The sequence below is a fragment of the Malaclemys terrapin genome, chromosome 2 (genome assembly GCF_027887155.1).
Source record: "Malaclemys terrapin pileata isolate rMalTer1 chromosome 2, rMalTer1.hap1, whole genome shotgun sequence".
NCBI lineage: Eukaryota > Metazoa > Chordata > Testudines > Emydidae > Malaclemys > Malaclemys terrapin.
Genome location: NC_071506.1, coordinates 278,668,005 through 278,686,838, shown reverse-complemented (window position 1 = coordinate 278,686,838; position 18,834 = coordinate 278,668,005). Strand labels below are relative to the sequence as shown.

Here is an 18,834-nt window from a genome sequence, read left to right as displayed (position 1 = left end):
ACTCTTTCCCACAGCCTGGAGCACAAACAAGGCACCTTCTCCACCCCACCAAGGCGATACTTAGAAATCTGGAATGCCGTCCGGGAGAGATGCTCAATGGCTCTGATCAAGAAAGCTCAGATGTAACTGAACAACTTTCCCGGTCCTCAAACGTAACAAAAGGGAACACGGCAATGGCTGCGAAGCGGACTTTCTCTTCCTAAATATGTCCCACCAGCTGGAAGAGGCAGCCTCTGTTCAACACCGGAGGGGGTCAGGAGTATTCTGCGTTATGGAACTTTCAGCTATTCTAGTTCTCCAAAGAGCAGAACAGTCCTGAATACCACACAAAAACATTCAGCAACGTCCTGCTAAGGGGCCACTTGTGGGAAAGTCCTATGGAATGTACTAAGGCAGATATCAGTAGGGTCTATAGAAACAACTTTGGAAATCCTATAGATTTTAATGGACAGCGAGGTCCTTCCTGAAGGTTATGTTTAATCAGTCCTATAAGCACAGATAGAATTCTCCATTCAATTCTACAGGGCTTTTCCATGGAAATAGCTTAAGAACATATATTCACAGGGACAAACCATTGAAGCACTAGCAAATTCTAGAATCACTGGCAGTCTCAGGTCATTTCTTTACCAGCTGTGCAAAAGGTGCAATTTCTAAGTGTTACCAAAAATTCCTCACATTCTCCCAAGCCACTTCATCTCATACAGATTGTCTTCAGCCAGGGCTGAAAGATCTTCACATACCTCCTCCAAGAAACCCTGCCACATGAGCCCATGTGCAAATCCATTCCAGAGTGGGGCTAGAGGTGTATGTAGAACACAGGATCCCAAGTTTCCTGCTGGGACAGCTGGATTCCAACCAACTCCCAGCCACTTTCTGCAATATGCATCCCATGCTTTTGGCTGTGGTGGTTCACTTGAGGCTTCCTCTGGTGGTACAGGTGGTCTACACAGAAACCATCAAAAACTCACAAAGCTACAGTCAAAGACAGCATGACAAGACATAGTGCAGGCACTCCTTCTCTCACACACACTGCTAATCCCAGAAGGCAAGGTTGGGTCTAGAGAATATCTCCACCTGCCATACACAGATACACTCTTTTCAATGACCGACGTTCTTGGTCTCTGTCTCAGCTGCATTCCAGTGCAGCATCAAGTCTTGGCTTCCTCCTGCCGTTCCCAGCCCAGGTGAGTCTGTTTCCATTCAGAAAAAAAGCCTTTAATTCCATCTGAAATCCCCATGCCGTGGTGGATCCAAACACATGTTGAAGTATACATTAACACAAGCTGTGAGAGGCTCCAACATAAACAGGGGAGTACTTAACGCAGCTATAATTGGCAGAGAAAAAAAAAAGATAACTGAGAATCAGACTCCATTAGTAAGAGCTATTTGTGGACCAGTCAAGCCAATCTCCTTCCCCTTCCCCATGCTATTAGCTTAGATCAATCCTGGTACATGATATTAACTAGATCTCTTTGCAATACTTTTTTCCTTAGAAGAGGGTTAATTCCCACTAGCACTTTTCTGGCATTGGGATACCAAAGACCATTTAATCAGAACCAGATGTTTTGAGTGACATCCAGAGCCAGTCAATTCCACACCACTTGGTTCCCAAAATATTTCATCCCATGGTTCTTTGGCTCACCAGTGGTCCCTGGATCACTGCTCGAGAATCACTGAGTAAGACAGCTTCAGCCGCCTCATCTGCTCACCCTGTAATTCTGTCCTGCAATGGAAACTGCTACTGAGTGCCGAGCAGATTCCCTTGCTCTTTAAATTCAGTCCAGGAGTCAGGGCCAGGGGCCATAGAGGAGACTAGGGCTTTTCAGCTAAGGAATCAGTCCCGCACCCCCCCCAAAAAGAAAATAAATTCTTATAGATAAGAGGGCCAGATCCTCAGCTGGTGGAAGCCAAGGTAGCTCCACTGAAGTGAAGGGATAGCTCAGTGGTTTGAGCACTGGTCTCCTAAACCCAGGGTTGTGAGTTCAATCCTTGGGCGGGCCACTTAGGGATCTGGGGCAAAATCAGTACTTGTCCTGCTAGTGAAGGCAGGGACTAGACTCAATGACCTTCCAGCTCTATGAGATAGGTATATCTCCATATATATATTTATAAGTTAATGGAATTATTATTAATGCTTCTTCGCATCGCCAGCTGAGAACATGTCTCAACAAATATTCACCATCTGCATTCTCCCCAGAGGTGCTAGGTTCCTGGTACCAAGAGGCTGGGTAAGGCCAATGCCGTTATTCAAATAGGGACATTCTGACTCGCTGGCTGGATGGGCAGACTAAATAACCTGCCTGGTCTCACTTTCCAGCTCCGACACGATTCCAGTTACAGCGGCACACGGAGACAAAAAATGAAGCCACTCAGCAGCAAGACAATGTGCCGGCCCCGTTAGTACAACTCCACCCACTGTCCCACTCAACAGCCACTTCCAATAAGGCCCCAGAAAAATATGTTTGCAGGTCTCCTTCTCTCTCAAGCCACCAGCTAGAATTACACACTATTCTTACAGGGCCCGACCCGGAAGTTCTGATGTAGGAACAGCAGGATTGGGCCACAAAGTACCAAATGGGCCAGTCCTCCAGAGCCCCTCTCCACCACAGGGCTTCCTGAAAAGGGGGCAAGAGATCAAAAGCGAGGGGCTTGAATGACAGCTAATGTTTCCTTTTATAAAAGGCAGATCATTTATTGGTTCAGGTCTTCCTCTTGCAACCTCTTTGATAACAGTCAGAATATTACTGTGCGGGTAGGAGGTAGACCCAAGGGCCTGATTCTGCTCTCACACACCAGTACGACACCCTTGACGTCAATGGGTTTACTCCCCATTTGCCCTGGTGGGAGGTCAAAATCAGGTCTCAAAGGTGACCAAAAATTCAGCCCATGGAGATGCGCAATTCCTCCTGAGCAGCTAGCAGCTACCAGAACGTGGTGGTGCACCTCAATCTGAACAAAAGACCACCTGGGTGGAAATGCACACTGGGGTCTTCTCCACAGGTCTCCCTCCAGTGTGACGGGCAGTTGCGATCTGCTCCATTTAAGGCAATTTGGTGCAACCCTTGGCGGTTCCCAACAACTTGCCCACGTGGCTCTCAGCTGAGCCATATTGGCATGCGCCTGCGGTAGATGCTGGCACTCTTCCAATGGCCATCATGATCTCCTCCAACATGAGAGAGGATAACCTTGCTTTCCCACCCTCCCCGGACATCAGACCATCCCAAAGAGAGTGATACCGTACTTGGAGTTAAAGATAAACATATATTGATTACACATGGTCATTAAAAAAAAAATGTAGTAATAATACATTTCCTAGAACATTACTTAAGATGCTTTTGGAAAGCATCTGAACTCCCCCGACCCCCTTCCCCGTATCTACACAGAATAAAGTGCTTCATTTATTTTGTTCACAACTAGTAGAGCCACCGATACACTCTTTACTTGGCATGTTTGGGCAACAGATACTGAATGCCATAAAATAATACACAGCCAAACGTCAGGCATTAGAAACTAGTTTGAGGCAAGTGAAGTGCTTGTTTCTTTTTCTGTTAGTTTGTTTCCTTCAAGTTCCATGCTACTGAAGTTGTTCTTTTATTAGGTTCTACCCACCCCTTCCCTTCATGGATGATGTGTCTCTAGGCAGGGCTGTGGTGGAACGCTGCTTCCATCCATGTGGACCAAAGGTGTCTGTCTGTAAAGAGTTAAAAAATCAAGGTTGTCCAGCAGCTGTTGCCAATTAGCTATTGCACTGCGTCACAGCCATCTCAGTCTGTCATCCCTCTGGCTGCGTTCTCGTTATGGCTGTCGGCCAGGGGGCCAGCCCTGCTTTATGAACACTATGAGGCAAACCGGTCTGGGCTACCAGGTTCCTGGGAAATTGAAAACAAAGACCATCCCCACCATCGCCCCCTCCCTGCAGGTTCAACCCAAGAAAATGAGGCTGGGGGAGTGGGCGGGTGTGTGTGTGTGTGCAGAGTTGTTTGCTGAACGTTCATTAGTTAGCTAGTGGAAATGAAGCCCCTCTCAGACTCGTGGCGCATTGAAGGAGGGATGCGAGGGGTTAAGGTGCAAGAATTCAAATAATAAAAAGATTGAAAACAACAGGCCGAATTTCTCCCCTGGTCGAACTCAAGAGGCTTTGTAGGAGTTCTACCAGGGACGAACATGGGCCAATACGCTTCTGGAGCCATTTGCTTCAGCTCTTGGTACGGTCACAAAAATACCCAAATCAACACATTTAGACTCAATAAGGGTGTAGACAAAAGGGTTCAGAGATGGCGCAGGAGTCCTGGAGGTGTCTCTCCATCCTGGCCTTGGAGCCCCAGGGATCTGGCTCCCTAAGTGTTCGTGTGCATGCCCTGCTCTGCTGTCTCCAGGCTGCTCTCTGGGCAACATTTTAAAATGAATCCAAATGGGCAAACAGGCGTGGATGGGTTCTTTATGCACCTGTGTCTGCCCATATCACCAAGTGGCTGGATTCTCCTTCCGCTTACACGTGTTTAACGCTGGCTTTAGTGGGGTCACGGCCAGGTCCCCTTGTGGCGCGCTGTGGCAGCTTTAGTAAGACACGCAACAACTCACCTGCACATCTTAGGCAATCCAAAATAGTGTCCTCCATGCACCGTGACCTTGCATGTGCGGCGCATGCGAGGGCAGGCTGGCCGGAGGATGCCATTTTGTTCTACAGAATGGGGTCCTCCAGGGGGTTGTGCCCAGCCGGTTGTGCATGCAATGCACGTTTTGCATACATAGAAGGCATCCCACTGGATTTACCCCAGTCTGTGAGGAAGAACAGGCCCCTGAGACAGGCACACTGAGAAATTGCAGCAGGGTGGGGGAGAAGTGAGCGATTCCGATTGGATTCTAGGCAATCAATGACTTTCCTTTCTGGGAAGTGCGCGTTTGTGGGAGGAGATTGAGTGCTGGGGAACGGGACTAGTTTCTCAGCCCTGGAGGTTGACATTTTCTGGCCATGGAACAGCCCCTTATGGGCAGTGCTACCTATCCTCACGGCGCCCTGCTAACCTGCCTCAACCCTGACTTGGAAGAGTAGGAGTGGCAGGGGAAATCGGTGTGCATGGCCCTTTCTTTCCATGACCTCTGTAGAGTCTGCCCCAGGGGCTAGGCAAGAGGGACAACGATGGAGGTGGCTTTTAATGACATGGGATGAGACCCCCCCATGGCATAGGCCTTCGGTCGGCCATCCTCAGGGGGTAAGACCTTCCAGTCATGACCAACTTGGGTTGGGTTCACACCAGTGACATAAATGAGGGTCTCTAGGGTCTCTAGCTCTTTGCCAAGCTCTTGAGACATCAGGTCTCCTTGCAGACACGTGATATCTAAAAGATGCTGGACAGTCCTAATAACATGCAGGGTGCTGGACCTGTGGAAGCAGCTGAGTAGGACATCCTGTCCCATGGGATATCTGCCACTGATCTGAGGTGCTCACAGCCATACCGGCAGCCCATTCAGCAGCCACCTCACTTCGCATGAAGCCGAACCAGACTGTCTGCGAGCACAGAATCTGCAATACAAGACGTTAACTGATTGCGGTATCGAGGCTGCGGCTGACACAGGCGAGAGAAGGGGTCAATGGATGTGAAAAGTGATGTGCCTTTCAATGCCAGTTGGTGCTCTAACGAGGAGGTGCCAGATGTGTGGGGGAGGGGGGGCAGCACTGGACGTGCACTTGGTGTGCCAAGCAGGAGTGAAGTGGATCAGTCATTAAAGTCACAAGTCAGCAGTCTAGCCCTAGTCAGCAATGCACTTAAGCTCACGCTTAACTTTAAGCACATGGTTAAATCCCGTTGACTTCAATGAGGCTTAAACACATGGCCGTTAAATAAAGATGGCCGCCTGCATGTGTTAAATGCTTTGATGAGTTGGGGCTATTAAGACACGCCGTTGCACCTTCTGCCTTAGCCAGCCGTGGCTCAGAATCTCCACACATGTAGGTGTCTCGACTGAAGCTATAAAGCCAACAGAACAAATTGCTAACGAGAAAGGGCTTCTTCAGCTGACTACGTGTGTCTTCTCCGTCCTGCTTCCCTTTTTCATATCCCAGTGGCAGTGCTCACATTGCCAACTATGAATGTGGCCAATATATTTCAGTATAGCCTTTTCTCCTAGATCCTGCTCCACCACACATTGGGACCAGAAGGAGATACATAAGGGGCAATAAAACGACCTCAGTCAGCACTGCATTCTGCCACTCTGCAAGGTGCCGAGCAGCTCTTAGAGCAGTGCAAAACACGCCCCACACACCAATGGGAGTTGAAGGTGCCTCCTAGGAGGTGCTTAGAGTATTGAAGGATCTAGCCTTGAGGGCTTGTTTGGACTAGGGAAAGCCTCTAGACTAGGGGAATTACATCGGTGTGGTTACACCGTTGCAACCTTCTAAAGTACAGACACCGCACTGCTGCAAAACGGGGCTTTTCCTAGGGTAAGTCACATAAGTGCAAGCCCCATTTTAGGCCATGGGAGGTAACAAAAAAGCCATTCTAGACAGGGCCTAAATGAGCTGCCATTCCCTGACCATGGCCCGTGCCAGCCATATGACATCAGGGTTATAAGCTGTACTCCACTAGTGTGAAACAGACCTTAATAAGTGAAATGCAAGATGAGAGTTGTCAGTGTAAGAGACAGAAAAGCCCACCTACATGATGCCACTTCAGACAGACAGCAGAGGCCGGGATGGGTACTGTTCTGCTGCACTTCAGTGACCTGAGCTATCCCCCGCCAGAGGCAAATGAAAAAGGGCTTCCCTAGTCTGAAATAGCAACTCTAAGTAACGTGGCACAACCCCACATCAGTCAAGTAGTACCACGGAGCCAGGCGAGGGAGTTAAATTTGCCAGACCTGAAGCTCACATGGGCTTGCAACATTTTATAAGGTGCTTGTCCTTCTTGCCAGGCCCCTTCACCAATAAGGCAGCCTCTGGCTAGAGGGCCACTGAATTCTAGTAGCCAACTCCATGCTAAAGCCCTCAAATGCACTCCCTCTGTACAAAGGCTCACTGTGCTGTGACTGAAGGCAAAACTGGACTCCTAAAGGAGAGTAAAGTACTAGGGCTGGGGGGACATGAGACACGAAAGGAGGAAAAGGAGACGAACCACTGCCCTTCCTTGGTACTACGGGCAGGTTATCGGAGCTGGCGTGCAGCCTTCAGGCTAACCAGACTCCCGAGCACACACTGGGGAGCTTACTTTCAATAACTGTAAGGCACTATTATGACAAGTAACTTCCAGGGAAGTCCAGCCTAGGACTAGATCCTGCTGCGCCGTTCAGGCTGGAGTGGAACGACTTTCCAACCTGCTTTTTCGTCTAAAGACCAACGGAGAGCTCACCACGGGAATGCTCCGGCTCCACCACCGGAGCCCCCACACAGCTCCAGCCCATTTCCTAGAAACACGGGGCTCATTTCTAGCATCGGAGCTGGGATTTTATCATGGGTCTGAGCCCCTTTGGGGAAAAAGTCATATCGAGCTAGTGAATCCTTTCATTAAACCCAGCTGTCTGGGTTGGGGCTTTAGTCTAACAAATTGCAGGGGAAGGGGGCGGGGGGTTTGGAATCCCGGTTGGGAAGGAAGACATAACAAGGGCTGCTAACAAGAGCAGGCTGTGATGGTGGGTTTTGAGACGTGGGTCTCTGTCCACTAATACACAGCCCCCTAACTCATAACTTAGTTGGGAATTGGTCCTGTTTTGAGCAGGGGGTTGGACTAGATGACCTCCTGAGGTCCCTTCCAACCCTGATATTCTATGATTCTATGTCATGTGGGCCACTGGAGATGCCAGAGAGTGGTAACGTCTCATCCTCCCTAACCTGGCTTGGATTTCAGCCATGACCAGGGGATTCCTGTAATGAAGTGGTGAACTCATTGAAAGATCTCTCCTGCAGTACCAGCCTTTCAGGACGAGGGACGGGCTCAAGCACAAATATGCTAGATTACATATAACAGCCACTACCTCTAATCTGTGTAGCTGCCATGAAATATTACCATCCTTTGCTTTCGTAGCCTGTGTCACTTAGAAATCCCCCTCCACCATGCACAGAATAACATAGCATCTCGGCCTTTCCTTGTGACTGTTCCTGCAGCTGACTCACTGTGTGAAATAGCCAGTCTCACAGGGATTCTAGCTCCCGTGCATCCTTGCATCTCTGTGTGCCCATGTCTTGGGCAGTTTTCCCAGAGAATGATGATTTGGGCTGAAACACCCATTATGGTGGCTAGAGCAGGGTTACCAAAGGGCTGGTCTATGCTGCAATCAGAGGGGGGTGATGGCAGCACGTGTAGACATGCCAAAGGCTGGCTTTGATCTAGGTAGCTCAAATAACAGCAGTGACGCTACGGCAGTACAGACTAGCTGTTCGAGTACGTAGCCAAGACCCTGGATGGGTGTGCATGGCACATGCCACTGCAGTTTCAGTGCAAATGTTCTTCAAGCTAGCTAGATCAAAGCTAGCTCAGGTACATCTACAGGTGCCGCAGTGACACCTCTGACAGCAGCACAGACCCGAAGTGTGCAATGTGGCAACCCTTATCTTTACCACAGCCTGCAAAGACTACAGCTCCCAGCATGCTATGTTCCTTCCTTCGCCCAGCAGAAAGCCATTCGGAACAGCACTGCATGCTGGGACATGTAGTCTTTTCAGGTGGTTTCAGTGGCATACTAAAGAGGGGCGCAACCCTGATTAAACATTTTGCACAGGATGCATCGCGGACAAGTTCCTGACTAATAGCCACCGGCAAAGCTAAAAGTGCTGCCTCACGAGACAAAAACACCTAAAAACCCCCTTACGTCTGCCGTGAGGAACTAGTGGAAATGGCTCGATGGGGCTGAGCTGAGCTGTGCCCTTCGTTAGTCTAACGTACTCGCAAGGCACATGGAGGAACCCGTGCAAGCGGGAAGACATTGTGGCAAGGATTACCCTGATACAATAGTGCACTAGGCGGCAGAGGTAAACCAGTTCAGCAACAATGCCTAGTGAGGCGAGAGGAGGAGTCTGACCGGGGCTTGGGAAACGCTAAAGCCATGGAACGAGGAGGGAAAGAAGAGCCGTTTGTCTACACCCTGATTGAACGCCAGCACGCCACGCTGCCTGGGAGCTTGCTGTGGCCCAGAGCACCTGTCCTTTCGCCAGAAGGCTGACGGGCTCATCATAAAACCAAGGGAGGGTAAAAAAATCAAAAGAGAGAGAATTAACCGCTTCCCTCCTTCTCCCCGCGTCACGTGACCGAGCAGCCCACTGGGCACTCCCTGCGTGGCAGAGCAGTCCGTGCGCACGCTGGCCTAGTTGTTCGAATTGACCCGCCCGGCTGGGAACAGGGGAGGCGGTGGCGGTAGGTGAGGAGGAGGGGGGAGAGGGTGGAGCAGCGGCAAAGTGAGTGAGTGAGGCGAGGGGGCACCCTGGGGAGCGGAGAGGCCGCCGCCGTTGTTGGCGGGGTTGGTGGTGTCCGAAGCCAGGGGGTTGCTGACCCGGAAGCACTTCTCCTTGTGGGCCTTGAGCATGTTGGAGAAGCGGAAACGCTGGCCGCACACGTCGCAGGGGTAGGGCTTTTCTCCCGTGTGGGTCCGGCGGTGGCGCTTCATGTTGGGGCGGCTGGTGAAGCTCTTGCCGCAGATCTCGCAGATGTAGGGCTTCTCACCTGGGGGACGAGGGGATGGCTGGTTTAGGGACCGCTCCCACCGCTGCTCGGGGGTGCCCATCTCGCCGGCTTGGCCCTCCCCACCCATAGCCTCCCCCATTTAGCTCAGGAGTGCTGGAGTTCCTTCCAAACCCATCAATGCCATTCCCAGCTCACCAACAGAGTCCAGACTGGGGAGCTCCTTCCCCGGCTTGGAGGTGAATTCCTCCCCTCAATAGGGTGGGGACCAGTAATCCCAAACTCCATCTCCCACCTCGAGCCAGATTTGCACTGGGCCAGCTCACAATCACCCAGCCCTTCAATGGAGCAGCAGGGCTATACTTCTCATCAGCTATAGCTCCTAGGCATCGCTAATGCTCCCATCCCATTATTATCCAGGCACCAATGAACAGCCCGTCGCAGAACAGAACCTGCCCCGACACACCAGAATGGGGGGCGGAAGGGGAGCAGCAGAGATATTCCCTGCTCCACATCCCCAGAGGTTCTCGGGGGAGGCAGAAGCTAAAGCAGGGTGCCCCCGATGCCTGGTAGCTGGGGGTGAGGAAACTGGATGTCGGGAGAATTCTCACCCGTGTGCGTTTTCATGTGCTCATCGAAATACTGTTTCATGTTGAAGTCCTTCCCGCACCACTGGCACATGAACTGCTTGTGTCCGATGTGGATGCTCATGTGAGAGCGCAGCTGGTACTTGTACTGGAATCGCTCGTTGCAGTTCTGGAAGGGAGAGGATGAAGTGAGAGACAAAGGCAGGTGGCTGAACAGCAGTAGCCCAGAACAGGAGCAGAGAGGGTTTTCAGCTGCAGCAGTCTCTCGCTCGTTCAAGCTCAGTCATGGATAGCGAACTCTGTTTTACAGAGGGAAAACTGAGGCTCTGAGAGGTTAAGTGACTTGCCCAAGGTTCACAAGGAGTCAGCGGCAGAATAATGACTCCTAGATATGAACTCAATGTTATCATGAGACATTCCAAATAACTAGGCTTATGATTAGGGGCCAAACCCTAATGCCTTTACTCAACTTTTATTAAGCCCTTGCTCGGTTTTTATTAAGACCTCTCCTAAAGACTTGAGGATTAATAGGTCAAATAATAATTCAGCCATGCATATTGCACTAAATCCTGAAAGAGCTCCAGCTTCCCAGAAAAAATCCCTCTTGGGCTGAACTAAAAGCTTGTCTAATTTAGGAAAAACTGATTTTATCTTCAGTGTCCTACATGGTGCCTCACAGAACAAAGTTGTTATCTGAAGCGCACACCAAGTCTTCTCTTACAGGAGAGGAAGAGGTGGTGGGTGTGCAGACAGTAAATGGCTGAGAGGACAAGCAGTCCAGGGCGGTGACGGGGGAACATTCAACAGGTAACCTAGCACTTTACATCCTTTTCACTAGAACAACTACTTACCAACTCATCACCAATTCTAAAAGTATTTTAATCTGCAGGACTAGTTAAAAAACATTTCTTGAGCTCTAAACAACAAAAATAAAATAAACAAAATAAAAGCAAAGAATTAAATTGATACACTTTGCCTCAGGAATTTGCTGAAAAACTATCACGCCATTTTTTTTCATACTATATTCACATCATAAAGTTGCAGAGTAAGCGCATTAATAGTAGGTCAGGATTAGAGCTGGTCAGGAAACAGAATTTCTATCCCAGACGAAAGTTCAACATTTCAACCCACCTCAGGACGAAAAGTCGAATATTTTATGGAACAGAAATTCCAAAAGGGTTTGATTTGGAAACATCAAAACAAAATGTTTCAATAATGTCAAAATTATTATTGAACATACGTAACAATAACATGATTATAATATAAAAATATAAAGTTACGGAAACAAGAACACGTACACAAATTGTTTGGAAACTTTTGCATTGTGAATTTCATCAAAATCCCAGGAAACATTTCCACGTTGACAAAAGAGCATTTTCTGATGGAAAAATGTTGACCCCCCCTCTAATGATAACATTGTTCACTGCATCCCAGAAGATCCAGGAACACTTTACACACTATGGGCCAACTCCAGCTGCTGTGAATCAGCCTAGCCCCATTGACTTCTATAGAGTTATGCTGATTTACACCATCTGAGGATCTGGATTGGTACCAAGCTACTGTACTCTAGGCCAGGGTGATTGGCAAGAGCCAGCTCCCAGATGCATGATGCCAGCAATGGGAAGGGGACACATATTGCCCAAGGACAACAGATCAAAATCCTCCTCTTATGAAAAGAATCATGGGATTGTTAGTGTCTGAGTGGTGCAGATGGAAGCACAGATATTGGGTCTCGTCCTAGAGAGACCTCAATGCTGTCCATGGCATGGACTGCACTGTATCTACCTTGAAGTGAGAGACAGAGAAGGTGGGTGAGGTCATATCTTTTATTGGCCCAACATCTGTTGGTGAGAGAGACATGCTTTCAATCTCCACAGAGCTCTTCTTCGGGTCTGGGAAACGTACTCAGAGCGTCACAGTTAAGTATAAGGTGGAGCAGATTGTTAAGCATAAAGAGCTATATCGGGGTAGAGGTGTATTGAACAGGACTGGTCCCAGAACAGACCCCTAGGGGACACCATTATTTACCTCTTTCCATTCTGAAAACTGACCATTTATTCTTACCCTTTGTTTCCTATCTTTTAACCAGTTACCAATCCATGAGAGGACCTTCCCTCTTATCCCATGCCTGCTTACTTTGCTTAAGAGCCTTTGGTCAGGGACCTTGTCAAAGGCTTTCTGAAAATCTAAATACTCTATATTCACTGAGGGTAGCAACTAGAGCCAGTTGCGGTGCTGATTTTGTGGCATGGATGCCTGTCCAATAAGAACTGGGCTGAGATCCCTCATAAAAGAGCCAGCGGTTGTGGATTGGTGACCTGGGAGGTGTAAACCTCTATCTCAATGCCAGTCCCCAAACCATCCCGCTGCTTTCCTCCACGAAACACAGGAATTGCCGCGCTGGATCAGACTCATGGTCCATCTAGTCCAGTATCCTGTCTCCAACAGTGACCAGCACCAGCTGCTTCAGAGGGTGGTTCAGATAGGTACTTTATGGGATAACCTGCTCCTTGGGACAGTTTCTTCCTGACCCCCGATAGTTACAGGTTGGCTTAAGCCCTTAACTTGCTCCGCAGGACAATGAGTGAAAGCTGGTAGCAGACAGAAGTAATGGGGTTGTGGATAAGATGTAGTACTGAGCGCTAGGACTCCTGGGCTCCTTCCCGAACCTGGCTATTTACTCATGAGAGTCTGGGCAAGTCAGAATCTCTAAGACCTCAGTTTCCCTGCCTGCAAAATGAGCACAGTACTAATGTAACTAGTCTGCTGCCCGCTATGGCTACTGGTGGCAAGAGCGGCCATCCACAGAGACCACGGGGGACAGAGCTCTGCTCCAGAAGCACAGCTTACCTGGGCTAGGAGGAGACTGTTGGCTATTCAAATTACACCCAAAAGGGGGCACTGATGAACACTCACACTAGTGATGAGCAGGGATCCTCGAAATCCGTTTGCTGCGGAAAAACATGGAATTTGCATTTTTACAGAGACTCTGATGGGGCGGGGCTCAGGCCATCAGATTTCATTTCAAGCGCGGGAAAACCTGGATATGTATGGATTCTTTTTAATTACAGAATTTGGGGGGGGGGGGAGGGAAGGTTTTATCACGGAAAACTAGGATCCCTGGTGATGACTAGCTGGTTCGTTAGGTATTATCTCCTTACTAAGGGCCTTATGGAAGGCTAAATTAACCTTTGTAAAGCACATGTCAAGGCTTGGATGACAGAAAGATCCTCTGGGTTACAAGAAATGGAAGCAATTAGCACAAAAGGGTTCAGATGCAGATGAGCTTGTGGTGGGGGCCGGGCATGAGTGTGTGCTAATTTGAGACTGGAAGTCCCAAGCAGAAAGCAGGTGACTCACCATGTTGAAGGTGTGGGGGGAGGGATTTTTTTTGTGGCGGGCGTGTCTGCAGAATTTCTTCTCTTACCTCACATTTAAAAGGCTTTTCCCCGGAGTGCTGAAGAGAATGGACTTTCAGGGACATGCTGCGTTTGAACGACTTCCCACACGTCTCACATGTGAATGGCATATCCTTGGTGTGAGCTACAAATGAAGACAAAAAGGCAATAAGACTCGAAGGGGAAGGTGATACAAAGTGACCGTAATAGCGAGAACGCCCCGGCGCTCCCTCCAGACGGAGCCCATCGCTGACACGCCAAAGTAAGGCGATCCGGGCTTTGTACCTCAGAGGGCTGCCATGGGAATGAATGAGAAATGGAGCTACTTAACGTCTGTGTTAGATTAACAGCTGAGCTAGCTCGGGAAAGATGGGGCAAATGGCATGAAGTGATTTTAAATAAACAGCGATAACTTTTATGAAACAATACACACACCTCTCGTCACTCATTGGCCGCGCTGCCTAGCCGCCAGTGCATTCTCTGAACTTTTGTATTTATCATCCTCTTTTTAATATTTTGAAACAAAAAATTGTGCTGTCTCCTATTTTGTTTCTCTTTAATAAAGAGTAGGAACTACCGTCTTTCAATAAATCCAGGTGAAACTTGCTCAGTAAAGAGAGGCTTTTCCCTAACCAACAGCCCTGCAAACTCATCCTGGGATCTCAGAGTCCAGCTGGAGTCTTTCCTTCTCATGCATATAACCAGCAGGCCACATGTTGCCTGCTCTTACGCCTTTCAAGCCCCACTGTCCTCAATAACTAAAGAGCAGCCTCTGACCATGTAACTTAATTAACAATCCTGTCGATCATGCACAAGGAGGAAGAGACCCTAGCACACCCTCCCATAGCTGTGTTGGTTCTGCAGGGCTAACAAGCACCAAAAGCTCGACCTGCCGCAGTTTCCTCTGACTCTGATGGAAAGCCATTGAAAAGAAAGGGTCATTTTTATATAGTCCCTTTTCTGAGCAGACCCACACTTAAATTCTGTCACAAGCCACTTGAGACCTGTGACAGATATTGCAACTATACGCACCATCTTTGGGGCGGGCATATTGTATTTTATGTTTAAATCAGGAAAACCTCAAAAAGCCATTCTTTTGAGACGGACCAAACAGTATGAGCTGTAGACTATTCATAGCCCTCTGCACCAATACGGGTGACGTGTATTTGAGTGTTCTTGGCTTGTTGAGTTGGTTTCCTGCGGAATATGGAATTACCAGAGGGTGATTTATGCAAAATCTCAAGGCTGGCTATGTAGATTCCCAGTCTTTGAAGCTTGAGCTCCTGGGGCACTGGGGGAGCGACTGATTTTACCCGTTTTCAGGAGGCTGGGAGACAAAGCAAGACTTCGGGTATAAAAGGTTGAGTTTAAATAGGCTTCCTTTTGATTCAGCAAAGGGACAGGACCTTTGGAAGAGCTGTGTGGTCACCGGTAAAAAAAACTTGTCATTGTCTTTGGAGAGAAACTAAAGAGCAGGGGGCTAGGTGTCTGTCAGGGCTGCTGGAGATACCATAGGGTGTGGCAGGGAGCTGTGCAGCCATAAACCGCCGGTCAGAAGGGAGTGGGACAAGGGTTTCTACCCAGAGACAGGTGATGGCTGGAGGCCAGAGACCAGACTGGGCACTCCTGAACTGGATCTCAGAGGGAAAATACAGGTGCAGTTACCCTGAAAGTGTGACAACGACAACCTGCCAATGGTAAAGACTCACCATAAGAGTCGCTTTCTTTTAACGCTCAACAAGGAACTTTATTAGCAAAAGGAAAACAGCATTGTCTCTAAAGCGTCCATCTCCCATCTCCTCCATAAACTAGTTCCGGAGAAAACATACATTTCATTTAGGGTGAAATTTTTCGGCCAATCTTTTTTTTCCCAAGCAAAAATGCAGGTTTGACAACACCCAAACGTTTCATGAATTCACATGTTAGTTTCGCTGAATTGTTCATTTGAAAGCAATTCAGAAAAATGAAAACATTTTGTTTAGACATTTGTTAAACAAACTGTTTCAATTTTTTGGCTTGAAAGGAATTTTATTTAAAAATTTCAAAAACATTAAAAATGGTCAGAATTGAAATGGTTTGATTTTGTCTAATAAAACATTTAATTCAACTGGAACCTATTTTTCCCCATTTTCCAGAACTGCCAATGAACTGAAAAATCTGTCATTTGACCAGCTCTAATTTCAGTTTTTTAAGAGATATGTGGGAAACCTCTTCAGCGCAGTCTAGGGATAGAGTTAAACTGCATCTCCACTAAGCGTGATGCCCCCGTAGCCCCAGCACAAACACCCATGCACTCACCAACCATGTGTTTCCGCACATGTGCCATGGTGTAGAATTTCTTCTCGCAGATTTCACAGGAGAACTTCTTCTCCGCGTAGCCATGGACAATTTTATTGTGTTCGTGCAGAGACCAGAGTTTCTTAAACGCTTTCCCGCACGTCACACACTGCAAGGGAAGAGAAGAATAAGACAGTGGCTGAAATACGCCAGAGGGGGAAATATACAGGGAAGGGTCCCCAGCTTACAAAATTAAACGTAGCATCATGGGACAAACTGTCACCTTACAGTGGGTGGGTATGATAGGGGGTCCACACTAGGGTGATCAGACGTCCCGATAAAATCGGGACTGTCCCGATTTTGAGGAGTTTGTCCCGCATCCTGTCCAGAGTACGGTCGAGACACCATTTGTCCCGATATTTTGTTTCCTGGTCTTCGGCGGCAATTCGGCGGAGAGTCCTTCAGTGGCGGACGGTGCTTCTGTCTTTGGCGGCAAGGTTTATTACCCGCTGCCAAAATACCACCAAAGACCGTCCGCGACTGAAGGGCTCTCTGCCAAATTGCTGCCGAACTCCCAGATGGGTGAGTGTAAAAAAAAAAAAAACCGCTCCCCCTACGGCAGTCCCGATATTTTCCCCTTAACATCTGGTCACCCTAGTCCAGACAGAATTTTTTCACTCTATGCTGCTCCCCTGTGCACTCCTAAAACTCCTCTTGCCCACTTGAGTTCTACAAGATCAACCATGCTCCAAAGGAGAAGGAGAGTGCATGGAGACGGAGACACCAACGCCCCACCCCAGCCCTTCTGCACCAGACAACAGAGCTGGCTACCCCAATGGGGACCACATGGTTGTAGCAGAGCAGGTCGGGAAATGGGATAATCCCGCGCCTGGAACATTTTGCCAAAAATGAAAACAAATGAGTTTCTTGAAATTTTCTCACAGAAAATGGTGACCTTTGGTCGAAAAGCCCCAAGGTACTCGTTCAGCTTGAGCGGAATATCCACTTTGCTGTCACCAAAGTTTTGAGGGAAAATTCTTGACCCGCCCTAGTTTATAGGGTGCAGTGCTGGCTGCTCTCACCCTAGGTGCTGGCTGCTGAGGGCCTGTGCTGTAGATCCACTGCAGTTCTGATGCATGAGGGCTGGATCCCAGGCAGTGGGACATGTGTGGCGGTGAGGCTGGGCATCTGCTGTTGTGCAGATCCTCTCTTTCCTCCCCTGGGCAGAGGACGCTACCATCTTTACTTTAGCAAGCCGAGAGGCAAACAGAGTTACGGTGAACGGACTAAGCAGCGGCACGTGGGTAGGAGGCTGGATATCCTAGACCCCAGCAAGCCTGGGGTGTCGTTCGGAACGAAAGCCATAGGCTGCGTCTCTTCAAACCATCAGCAACGCTGGAGGGATCGACCCAAAACCCAGTGGTGTTTGCAGGATTGATTAGGATCCTTCTGAGCTTGTATCCCCTGGAGCTTCGCTTCCCCCTCCTAGACTGGCCTGGCTCAGCCTCTCTCTCTCGTTAGCTTCAGGCTAGTGCCAGTTTCTTCCCTGGCTGTACATGCTCTAGGGAGGGGGGAGGCACAGGGCGGAGAGAGCCTGGAGACGCCCTCCCAGCTGCTAGCTACACTACAGTGTGGGGCCTGCGCCAGGACCGCCTTGTCCTTGGGCACTAGATTCCCTGGGCTGCCTGCCAGCTGGGGATGGTGGTATCCCAGCATGCAATGTGTTCAGCCAGTGCTCGTCTGCCGCTGCATGCAAGCTCCTTGTATTCCCCCCGAGGCCATACCCGCTCCCACACTGGCTGAGGCCTAGCACGAAAGCAGCAGCCATCCCAAAGGAGTCCAGCCAGACATCAGCATCGGCTGGGCGCAGAATCGCCAAGACCATGGGGTCTCTGGGGCAGGGACTGTCTGTGTTACCTGCCTGTACAGCACCTAACACAATGCGGGCCCTGCTCCTTGACTGGGGTTCCAGGGCACTACCGTAACGTAACTAATAACGCTCACATGGCATAACCGCCTATAGCCTCGCAATCAGAGCCCAGCGCATGCCCAGGTTTCCTTCACTGTCTTTCCAGCTAGCACCAGATCACGAAGAACCCCACAAAGTCCTAAATCTGCCACTTACCACACGCTGCCCTACAGGTTACAGTCCTCCTGCAGGAGCAAGCTATGCAGCCCCAGATTTCATTAGCTCCGGGGCTTGGCTGGAACTGACCTGTCAGGCACCATGAGCGAGGCTTCACCTTCACCGCTCCCCTGACGCTCTCACTGGGAGCCATCACCGCGAAGGGGAATGACAGTGTGAATGAGCATCACTGAGAGCAAGAACGAGCAGGGGAGTCGAACCGCTTCAAGCTCCACTCATTGCTACAGTACACACAGGGAGCGCTTTGTCCCTTCACTGAATTGCAGCCTTCTCTGGGGGGCGGGGAGTTTAACACAGTATAACACCAGAATACTGATCCCACTTGTCACTGCAGGAGGGATTTACGGAGGCTGGATATAGTTATCCCAGGGGAATCTGACCAAAAAGCTGCCATGGGATCGTTAATGGCCAGTTGGCCACAGCTTCAGTTTTAGGTCACATTCAGAAGAGGGCCTCTCTCAGCACAATGCCCTCTCCTGCCAGGCTTGGGCGCTGGCTCAGCACCAACCGCCCAGGGAAGAGTGCCCCTGTTGGATTACCACACCACTCCCTGCAGCACCTCTGTCTCTTGCAGATCTGTTGCTGCTCAAAAGCCTCTTGCGGGGCCTAGGGTAAGGGATGAATGGGAGCAGGACGCAGGGAAGAGCCAAGATGCGAGCTGCCCCACCACATCAGCTGCTCAAGGTGCTGCCCCCTAGAGGCACTAAAGCATATCACCTTGCTCCACCCTGCTCAAGAACTACCTGCGTTTTCCTACTAGCCCTAGCCAACAGCCAGTGGCTCGCAAAGCCATAATCTGGCTCTAGCTCTCTCTGCTC

The 18,834-nt window shown here is 49.4% G+C and overlaps 1 protein-coding gene across 2 annotated transcripts in view; it reads right to left on the bottom strand.

Annotated features, from left to right (window-relative positions):
- The window catches only part of ZBTB47 (zinc finger and BTB domain containing 47), a 393,046-nt gene that overhangs the window by 299,787 nt on the left and 74,425 nt on the right, over nucleotides 1–18,834 (bottom strand). The window contains exons 3-6 of one of the 2 annotated variants that reach the window (XR_008443701.1): nucleotides 15,892–16,039; nucleotides 13,623–13,738; nucleotides 10,220–10,364; nucleotides 7,751–9,650 (exon numbers count right to left, since the gene is read on the bottom strand). Coding sequence is in view for 1 of the 2 variants with exons in the window: in XM_054016667.1 (XP_053872642.1) it covers nucleotides 9,295–9,650; nucleotides 10,220–10,364; nucleotides 13,623–13,738; nucleotides 15,892–16,039 (765 nt within the window). In the remaining variant the exon portion in view is untranslated. Of the gene's footprint in view, nucleotides 1–7,203; nucleotides 9,651–10,219; nucleotides 10,365–13,622; nucleotides 13,739–15,891; nucleotides 16,040–18,834 lie in introns of those variants that run through there. The other variant, XM_054016667.1, reaches the window with a different exon arrangement.